This window comes from Cyprinus carpio, chromosome A20, assembly GCF_018340385.1.
Source record: "Cyprinus carpio isolate SPL01 chromosome A20, ASM1834038v1, whole genome shotgun sequence".
In the NCBI taxonomy this organism is placed as follows: Eukaryota; Metazoa; Chordata; class Actinopteri; order Cypriniformes; family Cyprinidae; genus Cyprinus; species Cyprinus carpio.
This window is the reverse complement of record NC_056591.1, coordinates 19,992,825-20,006,941: the sequence shown is the minus strand read 5'-3', so window position 1 is coordinate 20,006,941 and position 14,117 is coordinate 19,992,825. Positions and strand designations below refer to the sequence as shown.

The 14,117-nt window shown below is 35.9% G+C and overlaps 2 protein-coding genes across 2 annotated transcripts; one reads left to right on the top strand and one right to left on the bottom strand.

Moving 5' to 3' along the window:
• Positions 1-704: 704 nt before the first annotated feature.
• Positions 705-4,623, bottom strand: gje1 (gap junction protein epsilon 1). Its single transcript, XM_042778044.1, has 3 exons — positions 4,189-4,623; positions 3,078-3,260; positions 705-2,062 (listed from the first exon to the last, which is right to left on the bottom strand). The coding sequence occupies exons 1-3, from the start codon at positions 4,216-4,218 to the stop codon at positions 1,661-1,663; spliced, it is 615 nt and encodes a 204-aa protein (XP_042633978.1). The 5' UTR covers positions 4,219-4,623; the 3' UTR covers positions 705-1,660.
• Positions 4,624-7,231: 2,608 nt separating this feature from the next.
• Positions 7,232-13,413, top strand: nmbr (neuromedin B receptor). The gene is made up of 3 exons (XM_042778042.1): positions 7,232-7,776; positions 10,567-10,912; positions 12,701-13,413. The coding sequence occupies exons 1-3, from the start codon at positions 7,388-7,390 to the stop codon at positions 13,082-13,084; spliced, it is 1,119 nt and encodes a 372-aa protein (XP_042633976.1). The 5' UTR covers positions 7,232-7,387; the 3' UTR covers positions 13,085-13,413.
• The last annotated feature ends 704 nt before the right edge of the window (positions 13,414-14,117 follow it).

Here is a 14,117-nt window from a genome sequence, read left to right as displayed (position 1 = left end):
GTCCAGGAAAGTATGAAAAGCATCGTCAGAATAGTCCATCTGCCATCAGTGATTCAACCGTAATTTTATGAAACAACGAGAATAATTTTTGTACACGAAGAAAACAAAAATAACGACTTTATTCAACAATTCCTCTCCTCTGTCTCTCTCCAAATCAGTGTAGTGCAATTTTGTCAAATCTGAGCAGTACGCAGGCGGCGTACTCTCTTCTCTATCAGATGTGCCACAAGGATACGTTTTTAACGTGTATTTATGCTTTGGTCGAATAGACAACAGCACATCGGCGCAGCGCGGCTGACACAGAAAAGCGTACGCCATCTGCGTACTGCTCAGATTTGACAAAATGGCACTACGCTGGGGGTACTACGCTTGGAACAACATGGGGGTAGGTGATTAATGACAAAATTTTCATTTTGGGATGGAGTATCCCTTTAATGTACAGATTAATGGTACTGTCATAAAAGGGCCCCTCATAAAGTGTTAATTCCTGTTATCCAACAGATTCTTTTTTTAATTGGATTCCCCTTATAATATGTGTAAATATCACTGATATGGAAAGGTGTAAAAAAAAAAAAAAAAAAAAAAAAAAAAAATTGATGTGAATATTTTAAATATTTTTAATTGTTTGTGGGTTTTAAAAGGTTGTTTTTGATAGTAGGGGGAGGTTTGTAGTGAGGTTCTGTTTATTCTGACCTAGACTGATAATACATTATGGCAGTCATACATTATATGAAGATTTTCATGCATAATTTTCATCATAAATCCCACAGACACTGATCAAAAAAACAATATAAATGATCAACTTTCTACACATAGTACAAAAGCTATTACTCAAATAGCTGTTGTGTTGAAACAGTGGGAAGGCCACTGTTGGAAGATGTGCAGGCCAGACATGCTGTCAGATCTCCTCGGATGTTTCATTTATGCATAAATAGTATCCTTATAATAAATAGTTACCCGCTGACACAAAATAAGAGATCACAGTATGCCATTTTGTACCTGAGATGAAACACTTAGCTGAGAATAATAACAAAAGTTGGATGGATGGCTGATAAAAATGTACAGATACAGATACTACAACCACACAAGATAATTCTCAAATGGACATAAAACTAGATGGAAATCAACAGCTGATGAATGTACTATCAATGTGCATGTTTGTAACTAGATACCATAGACCGTTCAATAATGTTTTTAGAAACTAATGCACTGTTGCATGTTATTATTATTCCTAAAGAAGAATCAATCTTTGTTGAAATTTAAATAAAATAATATTTGTCAAAATAGTACTTGCATTTTGTGTAATACTTCGATATAAATATAAATCTGAAAATAATATTGCAGAGATAATAATTATCAACTAAATAGCTCATACAAGTCAATAAAAGAGTTTATCCTGCTCGAGAGGTGCTTTTTTAGGCTTTAAAAAATCAGAAAAGATAAAAAGATTAATGAGTCCCTTGCCATTAATTAGGCTTGTTTTGTTTTGGTTATTCCAGAAAAGGAATAAGCTGTCTTGTTTTAAAAAAGCATGCATTTCTGTGTCTACCACTAGAAAATGCAGAGGTATGTGGGTTTATGTCCTGTCTGTCATTCAGAGACCCACAGAAAACATAAAACAAACACTGCTTAAGTATCACTCAAAACACTTTCTAAATTCTCAAGTCACTGGCTGGTTTAAATAACCAAGTCTTCGGAACAGAATCTCAAAAATCTCAGCGATACAGAGGAGTATGGTGATGATGGTGAAGGTGTACATCGCACTGAGGAAGATAGTCTTCTCAAAGTGTTCAGGGACCATACACTTTGAGATGTTGAAGATCTTTGCCAGGGCACTGACATCGCACATATAAATAGGATCAACCAGGAACCCAAAAAGTTGTCTCTGAAGCCAAAATGCTAAAACTTCCAGAATTATTCTCAACAGGACAGAGATGATGTAGAAGACTGTGGACACTGGCCGCTGAAGGATCTCATCCTGGTCTATATTTTTACAGGCAGCATAAAGATGAAACACAGCTCCAGGCACCAAGACAGTGACTAGCTGCAACGCCCAGAAAACCTACAAAAAAAAAAAAACTTTATTTTTTTCCTTTTCTGTCTTTAGGTTTGTTTGTTTTTCCACTTTTTCATTTTGCCCAGTAGTATGTTTTTTATTCAAGTTTCCACCAAAGAATTACAAGAGATTATATGCCATAACACATCTTCGCAATTAGCTTGTCATACTCACATAGTAGAAAACCTGAACAAATAGTTCACCCAAAAGTGAAAATACGCTGACATTTCAGTCACCCTCATGCCATCCAAGATGTGAGATTATTTGTTCATTTGAATAAATTTGGAGAAATTTAGTATTGCATCACTTGCTCTCCAACAAATCCTCTACAGTGAATGGGTGCCTCAGAATGATAATTCAAACAGCTGATAAAAACATCACAATAATTCATAAGTAATCCACACGACTCCAGTCCATTCATTTATTGTCCTGTGAATTCAAAATCTGAGTGTTTGTAATACCTGTGTGGTTTCCTTGTGGATTATTGTGATGTTTTTATCATCTGTTTTGAGTCTCATTCTGATGGCACCCATTCACTGCAGAGGATCCTTTGCAAGTGATGCTGAATTTCTCCAAATCAGGTTAACTGACCAAGAAACAAACTCATCTACATCTTGGATGGCCTGAGGGTAAGTCAGTTTTCAGCAAATTTTCAATCAACTATTCCTTTAATTTATCTCAGTGGAAGTGACAGATAAGTAAGCTTCAAATCTTAAAGTTACTATGAAAGCTTTTTTTTTACATTTATGTTTTGATTATTGGATATCTGAAATAGTTTTTTAAGATACAGCAGGTTGCCAGATACCTCAAACTCCAAATCTTACATGTTTAGTTTCATATTTAGATTAGTAAAATGAATTAATGAATTAATAAAAAGCTGTTAGCTTCTCAGAATTAATCTTTTGTGTTTTTTCTTCCTAATTATTCCTACACCCATAGTCACTTTTTACCTGTCATTTCATGCATATTTTGATACCACAATAGCAGGTTATTAAATCTAAATATTTTCATGCACTTTTACCTGAGGTGTTATAGGCCTGAACTGGTTGTAACAGTAAAGGTTTATTTCCCTTTTGTCCGGATCACAGCTGAAGTGGAGGGCCTCATTGCCATAGACGGCGAATCCAAGGACTCCAAGGAAAAATGTACGCACAGAGCCAAAAAACAGTGTGTGGAACTGGCCTATCACTGTTGGAGGCCTGAGCTGTAATATGCAATGAAAAGATTATAACACACAAATGCAAGACCAGATATGCATCCACTAAAATCATGTTTATATTCAATTTTTCTAATTTTGCATATAAAGATACTTTACATTCATTATATACTTACACATCCTTCATAAAAGTTTTTGATCTAGTTTAATGACATATTTTGACTTCACAACTCTGCATCATTAACTTGTCACCATCATTGCCAGTCTTCTAGCCTCAGGCAGAGGCAGATGGCAATTGTGAACCTTCAAATGACCTTTCGCTTTAGAAACCTAGAGAAACCCTTGTCAATGCATTCTCTTTTTATCCGCAGTGCCTTCATCAATTTACTCACTCAGTGCAAAAAAACAAAAAACAAAAAAGAAAAATAACAAAGGCCACAGGACATGTGGTCAGCCCATAGGCTAATCCCTATCCAACTCTGTCAGCGAAAAAACAACTCTTGTATCTCACAATAGAACAGAGCAACCATGACAATTGCAATGAAATGCAATTGTATCACTGGGCATATCACATAATGGAAAATAACAATTAACAAATAACACAAATTCCTTAGCAGAACTTAAACAGGCTATTCAAATCATTGTAATAAATGGCATTTAAGACAAGTGCATTTTTTAAAACAATGTCAAAACAAAGGATGGTTGAGTAATGATATCTTGGGATTTTGAGACTCTTTAAGACACCTGTAGACCTGATATTGATGTGTATACCAGTACAATTTTCTTTCTTGATTACATATATCTATATACTATACACAGTATGTAGCTATACATCTATCTCAGATAATTGCTAATAGGCCTAGTGAAAGTTTCTCTTGACTTACCCGCATTCTTCTCTAAAACTACAGCACGAGTAACGTTCTCACGGTAAGAAACGTTTCACACGCGTTAAATCGTCTATTAAAAGTCCACACACCAACCGTAATCCAGGCGGAGTGCTGTTCATCCCCCTTCTTAAATCAGAACCGAGGTCCTGCTCTCATGTCACTGCGTCCCGAGGGAAAGACAGACCTGCTGGAAAAGCGGCATGTTGGGGGCGCCTTTCTGACGGCAAGCTTTTTCGAGTCATAAACCAAAGAGCAAACAGACAAGCGAGGCATCAAAGAAACGTAGCAAAGAATAGATCATTATGGCCACACAGATGCTAATTACCGAAATAAGAGTACTGGGGTCTGGCGGTCATACGGTCATTGCGCACGTGGTGCACACGCAAGCATAGGTGTCAATCAAAGTGATGCTTCATATATGACCGTGCTTGATTGTTTTGTTAGCTCACAGAGATAATGGCATAATGGATGACTGTATTATATGAGTTTATATAATTAACGCAAAATGGTTGTGTCTGTTTCTAGTGTTTTTGCAGTATTTCTGAGAATAAAAATGTATTGAAAATAAAAACTATTTATTTTAATATTAAAGTAAATGTGTAAATGAAGTTTTCCATACATCTGATTCAAAACTAATTTAAAATGCAATTCTTTATCAATAAATGAAATACGTCTCTTCTCTAATGAACGTGTTTTAAATGTTTTAATTATAGTCTCTGGCTGGTCGGGGGGGGTGGGGTGTTTGTGTAATGTTAGTATTATTATTTTTTTGTGTCACATGCTTTGTGCGTCAGTGCTGGTTTTGGATAATGGAGAAGGAAAACTATAAACAGCACGTACCTTACTGCAACTAAATAGTTCAGCTGCACCCTTCTCTAATTAGATTTTCTGTGTCCACCAGTATTAACATGTTGCATCAAGAGCGCCTGAAAATACCAGCAGATGTCACTAAATCAACAGATGACCGCATGCAACCAAAGTGGCGAATTGTATCCGTTTAGCCTATTACCAAAAGACACATTTACACCAGACAACATCTGTGTTGCGATAAACATACACAGTTATATAAAAAAAAATGATTTTGTTCGTACTAGGATGTGAGTCAAGTTGAGTAACCAGTCCAGATGAAATGCTAGAGAGAGAGAACGAGTTGGGCATGTGATGCTTTTCATTCCTAGTCTGAAACCCATTCAGGTATGCAAGGCTCATGTCAAGTTGAGAATTTGACTGTTCCCTTGGCTGATCTTAAACGGAGCAGAACTTACACCGCATCATTCCTGAATAAGTTTCTGAAAGTTTAAATTCAGCCTTCAGTTTCTAATTGGCTAGCGAGGCTTAAAAGTCTTTGTATTCAGCATAAAGCCACAGAGTTTAGTTTCAGAATTTCCCGGGCCCTTTGCTTAGGAGGTTTTGATGTCTTTGTTTTCAGGGTAAAGCCACAATAAAATATATTCCAGACTTTTCAAGGGCCCTCTCTTCCTTTGGGGCCCTGGTAATCAGTACTGGTTTTACCCCCAGTCCGACGGCCCTGAAGCCACAGAGACGATAAGGAGCAGTACAGACACGACCATGATAAATTAGTTCTGACTCTGAGACCAAGGCCAACTGAAAAATCCGATTTCAAGATCTGTCTAGACAAGGAACCTTTGACATCAGCACTTATTATCCATAAATATCTGTTTGCAATGGCCGCTTATTTTATCCCTATAATGATGATACGGCAAACCTAAATGGAAGTTTGAATAAAAAATCTCATTATGTAATTCTTTGGTTACATTATCCATTGACACGCGACACATTCACACAATTTCCTTTTCTGTATTTCTTTTTCAGATACCTGTTTTTCTACTCTAGTCCAGACCCAGTTGGTTTTCTGATTACGTGTTTATTGCATTTCTTCCCTCAGCAAATCCCCCCTGCAAGTCATAGAAAGAGCATGAAAGAGCTATAGCCGAACCCCGATAAGGGAACGCGCGGACAAAAGCTGCACCTGACGAGTCCAGAAAGCACAATCCTAGTTTGCGCTACTGATGACCAAACGCACCATATGACCAACATCATTCTTTCAGAGTTGGGGCTTCGTTTTAATAAATAAATAAATAAATACACGTTAAAACAGATCGTGAAGGGTGATAGATAGATAGATAGATAGATAGATAGATAGATAGATAGATAGATAGATAGATAGATAGATAGATAGATAGATAGATAGATAGATAGACGGACGATGGACGGACAGATACAGTAGATAGATAGATAGATAGATAGACGGACGATGGACGGATGGACGGACAGATACAGTAGATAGAATAGATAGATAGATAGATAGATAGATAGATAGATAGATAGATAGATAGATAGATAGATAGATTGATTGATTGATCGATCGATTTAGAACTGTTTGGTGCTGCGCTCTGCAACACTGTCCGCATTAAAGCGGTGGCTCTTATGGCAAGCCAATTTAACATTTATTCCTTTAATAATATGCTTCTAATACTCGTTTTCTATTAAACCGGAATAGTTGCCAGAACCAACTCGAATACACACTAGTAAAAAGTGAATCATAGTGAACCAAGTCTAGAGGTGAAAAATGAATACGTATTAAATGACTGGTTATGTCAAGCCAAGTCAAGTAACCTTTATTTCTATAGCACTTTATACAATACAGATTGTTTCAAAGCAGGTTCAAAGTAATAAACAGGAAAATAGCATAAGCAATTATGAAAACTCAATAATGAGACAATCCAGAGTCTGTAAAGCAGGTCTAGTAAGACAACAGTGTCATTATTTAGCTTAAGTCAATTTAGTGATGATTAAGTTCAGTGAAAATGTAAAGTTATTCTATTTTGAAGAGAGTTCAATTCAGCTAAGTAGTTTTACAGAATCCAGCATTATTATTAGTTATTTAGTTGAAGTCAATTCAATGTCGATTAAATTCAGTTGGATAAAAGTGTAGATGTTGCAAAAAGTGTCATTATCCAGCGTTTTTGTGAATGATAAAATGAGAAATTTAAAATAATACAATTCACTTTTGGATTTTTACTAGTAGTCTAAAATACGTGTTAATAACATCAATACACAATAGTTTGTCTAAAGGGTTAAATGTTAAAATTGTTTGCCACAGGCTCCCCCTTAGCTTGTTCCTGTCCGTCAAAGAAGCCAGTCAACTTTTAGGTACGTGGCTGAAGACATCGCTCATTTCAGCACCAAGTTTGGCGGACAGCACCTCTCTATCTCTCTCCCGAGCTGGAAGCCCTTTCAACTGCTTTCTAACCACTAAAACAAAATATGGATCATTCTTTCTCTGAGGATACCTTAGTTTATGAGAACTTCACAGATGACTGGACATCAGAAGGAGGGGAAACGGTGCATTTCATCATTCAATGCGTTATCCCGTCGGTCTACATACTTATCATAACCGTTGGTTTACTGGGCAACATTACTCTTGTGAAAATATTCATCACTACCAGCGCGATGCGAAGTGTACCAAACATTTTCATCTCCAGTCTGGCCGTGGGAGATCTTTTGCTTTTGGTCACTTGTGTACCAGTGGACGCGTTCAGGTATTTCTATGAGGAGTGGATTTTTGGAACGGTGGCTTGTAAGATGATCCCGGTGATCCAGCTCACCTCGGTCGGAGTCTCCGTGTTCACTCTCACGGCACTAAGCGCGGACAGGTAAAAAAAAAAAAAATAATAATAAAAATTTAATATAAATAAATTCCTCATTAAACAACTGCAATCACTAATGACGTTTATCTATAAGATGATGATGTTTTACCACTAAAACAAACAAGAAAAATGAGCAATAAACGTTAATGACTTAAAGCAGTAAATAGAGATATTTTTTTTTTTTTTTATTTTTTTTTCTTTCTCTCTCTCTCTCTCTCTTTTTATATATATATATATATATATATATATATATATATATTCACATACAAACTATTTTATATATACAATATATATATACAAACTATTTTGAATAAAAAAAATCTCTGTTTACTGCTTTAAGTCATTAAACAGCATAGAATTCCTTATTAAGCACCTGTAGCTGAGGGCAAATGCACATTACTTTGATTTACAGAGGAATCGTGATGATGTAGATATCATACAGCATTTGGCAAACAGCCGGCAAGAATTCTGTATTATATTTGATTCATGGCTCAGATATATTTCTCAACAACAAAATTGCAGTTAATTTCTCTGACGTTACACAGAGTGATGGGGTTAGGTAAGCAAAGAGCACAGATTTGGACAGATCATGAAAGATTTATTATGTAGTTTGTTTTTTTATATTTTCTGTACACATAAATATTGTTTTGAAGGCCGGAAGTTATCTATACAGCCTACCCCTGACATTATTTATTCTGATTTACTCTCACTGCAGTGAATTTTATTATAGAAATGCAATTTTTTCATAACCAAATTGGACCAAGGCTGTTGTCACTAACAGAGGGATCATTACAGCAAAGAGATGAGTGTTTGGGATAAAGCTTAATAAAAAATATTGTTTATTCAAGAAAATCTCCACATACATTGGGATCATAATTCCCTAATATTTCTTCCCATAAATGCCAACTGAAAGTATGAATATCTTTAGAATTCAAAGATTACATTATATAGATTACAGTGCTTCAAATCCTAAATTATGTTTGACACCCTAATATATTGTTTTATTAATTGACAAGCTAATTTCTGGCTGCATTAATGGAAATTAAGAGCATTGGTGATCCGTGGTGTAGATGACAAATGTCCCCTCTGTTTCACATACTCTGTGTTAAACTTCATTGTTGTGTCAGTGCTTGGGGGCCCTGGCTAAAGGTGATGACCTTTCCTAGCCTGATTTGTTGCTCTGTCTGTTTGTTGTTTGGAGCACCTGAAAGTTAATTTGTGTCACAGTGATTATGCCACCACCCTGGGGTCCAAGCAGTTCTCATTTATTGCTATTGATTTGAAGGCTGCTTTAACAGTTCTGTTCCCCAAAATGACAATTGAGATGCAAAATGTAGTCAATGTTCAGCTACTTGTGATAATGAATTACCTGGCCAAAGGAATTAGATTTGAGGAAGGATGACAAATGTATTGACAATTTTTAACGTCACCCAAACAATTGTTTTGAAGACTTCATTTGATTAGAACTTATTCAATACTCACTGTCATGCATGAAATACAATCAAGTTCATACTGTTTGTTCAATTGGGACATGTTTACTCAGGGAGAAATCAAGCTGTGATCGTGGTGCTCCCCAGCTAACTCATGCCTCAGGCAGAGCAGTCCGTTTTCATTGAGAGGGAAAAAAGCAAGCCCGGGGCAGTGAAACCTGGTAGAGGAGAAAAGTCAGGACAAGTATGCTGTCATATGAGATTTCCATTTACTTTAGTGATGATGGCACCAGAATGTCTAAAGGACACTGTCGAACAGATCAAAACGTGCCAGTTTGTCAATACGAGAAAATAGACAATTTCAAAGCAACCAGTTTTCCACCATGAATTTCCTCTTTTGGTTTTTGTATATTCTGTCTGTAGGCTTTGCAGCTCCAGCAGAATATCAGAAAGATGTGCACAGGAACTATTGTATTTCCTATACAGCTTTTCTTTCAGGAAAAAAACATTAACCTAGAGATGAATCATTTATGACTTTGATCATGTAGTTTTAGATTTACTGCTTATCCCCAGTGTAAAGGTTGTTTAGGTTCAAGTATAGAGAAGTAACATATAGGATAATTTTTTTTTGTTACATTAATATATGTATAGCACAAATCACATTGTAAATATATATATAGTTTCAAAAATATTTTAAAAAATATAAAAAAATATATAAATATATAATAAATGTCAAAAATATTCAGCACTGATTTCACACTGTAATATTCTGAATTTATAATTCCAAAAATCTGTAGTGCCAAAGTAAAAAACAAAAAAAACGTTAGTCCCCAAGAACAATTAAATTATTCTTATCACTTGGAAATGATCATTTAACAGTGTCACAACCTTTGGAAATACTGCTGTTTGTTTAAATAAATAAATAAACATTAAGGCAAATTTTCAGAGTGTGTAATTTCTGATTGTGGCTGTACTGACCGAGTAGTCAAATCTTTAAAAGACTGTCATATAATAAGCTTATCCAATAAGAGAAATGTATCCCTGTATGACGACAGCAGTAATTTTAACAACATGGAATGAAACTGAATAAGACACTGAGCTGTAACACTTAAAATGCATAATCTCAAAACCGTTGTTTTAATAATAATGGGTCAAGTATAAACAGGCACACATTCTGGTGTGGACTAACCATAAACCTCAGCAGAGAATCAAATCTGACTTCAGATAAGAGCCCACAGTGTAGTTTTCCCTGAAGCAATGAAAAATTGTTGATAAACAAAGCAATTTTCTCTTTCATCCATCCTCAACCTGAATGAAAAGCACAGCAATCTGTGTGCTGACAATTCTTCACATATGTTTCTCTTAGACACAAAGCTATTGTGAATCCCATGGACATCCAGACCTCCAGCGCAGTGTTCTGGACCTGCTTGAAGGCTATCACTATATGGGTTGTCTCAGTGCTGCTGGCTATCCCTGAGGCGGTCTTCTCGCAGGTGGTTCATATGCCAGACAAGAACATGACATTCACCGCTTGTGTGCCATATCCACTCTCCAATGAGATGCATCCCAAGATTCACTCCGTTATGATATTCCTTGTCTACTTCCTCATCCCTTTGAGCATTATCTCTGTTTACTACTACCACATTGCGAGGACACTTATCAAGAGTGCTCACGATATGCCAGGTGAGATTAGTGAGCACTCCAAAAGACAGGTAAGAGGTTCCGGGGGAAGTGCATAAAGCTCACACAGTTTAATGCATACACTCCACGGTTTTTTACACTCCATCTGATTTTTAATCCATCTATCTGATTTTTATTTATCTGTCTGATATTTTTAATCTTTCTTGTATCCGTCCATCCATCCATCCATCCATCCGATTTATATATCTATTCCATTTTTTAAATGTCAAACAAAGAGTTGTCCACCCAAGATTACTTTTATTTATTTTTTAACTAAAAAATGGACTTCACTAAAACTTAACTAAAAAATGTATCATATAGGATTTACTTTTCTCAGAAATTGATAACAAATTTCACAAATAAATACAAAGAAATAACAATCATTGAATTAAATTAAATGTGAAATTCGGAAAGTATAAAGACTTAAATAATATTGGTTTTGTAAAAATTCAGGAATTCAACTGGAGTTCAAGAGGCATTCTTAATGCAGTTCATAATGCGTATAGCCCATACCCATTATTTAGAAACAATGTCAAATTGCTGTAACAGAAATGGAACTGGCCCTTTTATGATGATCTAAGACCAGATTCCTTTTTCTAAACATTTTTAGAGAAAGTATAAAATGAACCACTGTTGAACTGAGGGACACCCTTCATAAAATGTTCCCTTGATGGTTTTTTTGAGACAGGGCACTTTATCTTTTGCAGGGCTGTGAATCATCAGTTAAGCATTGTGCCAAGGGTCCTTAAGGATGACAGATATTCTCTTTAAAATTCTCTTTTTGCGGCTTTTTCAAGGGAGCTAACATTTTCTGCTCCCTCTTGCCCTTGATAATACAGTATATCATCCTAATTTACTGCTGCTCTTATCTCTTCTGGTTATGAGTAATTATGCATTTCACAGGACAAAGCAACATAGTCTTTTGCATCCATCATTCATTTCTCTGAATGGCATGAATGGCTTTTTGGGATATAATCTCTTGTATTATGCACTGCATGTACTTCTTTGAACAGTGGAAATTATGCATTGTCAGAATCTCTAGAGCCAGCTGACAAGAAATTACATACCTAAAAATGAAAATTCAGACATTATTTACTCACCCTTACATTATTCTAAACCTGCATGAGTTTCTTTATTCTGTGGAAAATAAAATAAGATAAATTCAAAGCACAAAGCAACATGCACTACTGGTCAAAAGTTTGGAATAATTAAGATTTTTTAAATATGTTTGAATGAAGTCTCTTATGCTCACCAAGACTGCATTTATTTGAACAAAAATGCAGAAAAAAATATGATCACAATTTAAAATAATAATTTTCTATTTTAATATGCCACAAAAATATAAAAAAAATATTAAGCAGGGAAAAAAACTGTTTTCAACCTTGATCATATTAAGAAATGTTTATTGAGCATCAAATGGATCATGTAACACTGAAGCCATGTTGTAATGGCTGCTGAAAATTCAGCTTTGCCATCACAGGAAAAAAAATTACATTTTAAAATATTAAAATTCACAATATTACTGTTTTTGCTCTATTTTTGATCAAATCAATGCAGCCTTGTTAAGCTTTTTAAAGAGACTTCCTTCAAAAACATTAAAACATGTTAATGATATAGGAGAAACATACATTGCTAAAAAGAGCACCTGTTAGAACTAAACTTGATTCCAGCAAATGACAATCAATTACTGGGTTCAGAATCAGGCTAGAGGATGTACTACTGAACCTGCATGCATTTTTTATTGACCTTTTCCTCATTTAAAATGCACCTTGTGCTTTATTGAGTGGTCTTATCTGTCATTTTTTCTCCTCTCTTCTGAGACGGAAACGAGGAAGCGTCTAGCCAAGATCGTTCTGGTGTTTGTGGGCCTCTTTGCGCTTTGCTGGTTCCCCAACCATGTTCTCTACATGTACCGCTCATTCAACTATCGGCAGATCGACTCTTCGCTGTCACACCTCATCATCACGCTTGTGGCGCGCGTGTTGAGTTTCTCCAGCTCCTGCGTGAACCCATTTGCCCTGTACCTGCTGAGCGAGAGCTTCCGAAGGCACTTCAACAACCAGCTGCTGTGCAGACAGCGCAAATACCAAGAGCGCAACACCAGCTACCTCCAGAGCACCTCTGCTATCCGCATGACCTCCATTAGGAAGAGTACACCTGTTGTCGCCAACGGACATGGCCAAAAAACAGGAGTCTGCATTTAGCAAAACCCGAGCATAAGAGTTGCTGGTGACTTACATTTAGGTTCAATTGAAGTGTTTGGTTACCCAGCTGGCTAAACGAGTGGTTATTGAAGCAGGAAAGACAGAGGGATTACTGTTGTAAATATTGCATGCATGTTTTGGGTTTTTTTTTTCAACGGATGCAGTGTTGCTTGAGCCCAAGAATGAAATTTGCTTCATTTCTGAAACATTATTCTTATTGCAAACAGAAAGGAATTGATATCTCACTGATAAATGAAGACTAATTCTATTTATCCTCAACCAAAACACAATTTCTGCCTGTATAAAATATCAGATCTGTACAAAAAAAAAAAAAATTATTGTATAATGGCAGGTTTGCTTTTCAGGTCAATCTTATTTAATTTATCATCAAATCTAATGATGAAAATTCACAGACGGAAAGTGCACTTAATACAGTAAATGAATGTTTGGAAAAGCAGTTTTGATTTCACCATGGGGACAAGCGTATTATAGAGATGCCACTGAAATCATTTACATTGCCTATGATCATTCTCAGACAATGACAATATATTAAATTCAGGAGCAATGAAACACATGGCTCTTCCCAGTGAATGTTAATGTCTATGATTATAGATCAGACAGGTCACACACTCAAGGGTAAACTGTGGTGATTAGATTAATATGTGCATAAACAGATTAGGATTCAACATGAATATAAATTTCTCAGGCATGTTCCCCCTTACCTTCCAATGTATGAGTCATTGGAACACCAAGATCATTGTGGCAGAATATATGCTGTGTATCATTCTTAGATTCATCAGCAAATATTGTCATCTTAAACACTGCATTGCAGTACATCATTATTTTAAAGGGGGTGATTCTTTTCTATACCCGCTGTAATGATGTGGAATAATCATGCAGTCATGAAGTGAAAATATCACCTATAAATGTAGCAACTGCCATTAGCTTCTGGACTAAAATGGGCAGTGTACCTATGAGCCACCTTTTGAGCCTTCATGAAGTTCCTGAACCTATAAAAAAAGCATCAAACCTG

Excerpts from the sequence above, each read along its gene's own strand:
- gje1 (XM_042778044.1), bottom strand. The coding sequence starts at position 4,218 with ATGAACAGCACTCCGCCTGGATTACGGTTG. Across the intron at positions 3,261-4,188 it reads CTCCGCCTGGATTACGGTTG|CTCAGGCCTCCAACAGTGAT; the intron begins GTGTGTGGACTT and ends TGCATATTACAG. Across the intron at positions 2,063-3,077 it reads TCAGGCCTATAACACCTCAG|GTTTTCTGGGCGTTGCAGCT; the intron begins GTAAAAGTGCAT and ends TTTTTTTTGTAG.
- nmbr (XM_042778042.1), top strand. The coding sequence starts at position 7,388 with ATGGATCATTCTTTCTCTGAGGATACCTTAGTTTATGAGAACTTCACA. Across the intron at positions 7,777-10,566 it reads ACGGCACTAAGCGCGGACAG|ACACAAAGCTATTGTGAATC; the intron begins GTAAAAAAAAAA and ends TGTTTCTCTTAG. Across the intron at positions 10,913-12,700 it reads GTGAGCACTCCAAAAGACAG|ACGGAAACGAGGAAGCGTCT; the intron begins GTAAGAGGTTCC and ends CTCTCTTCTGAG.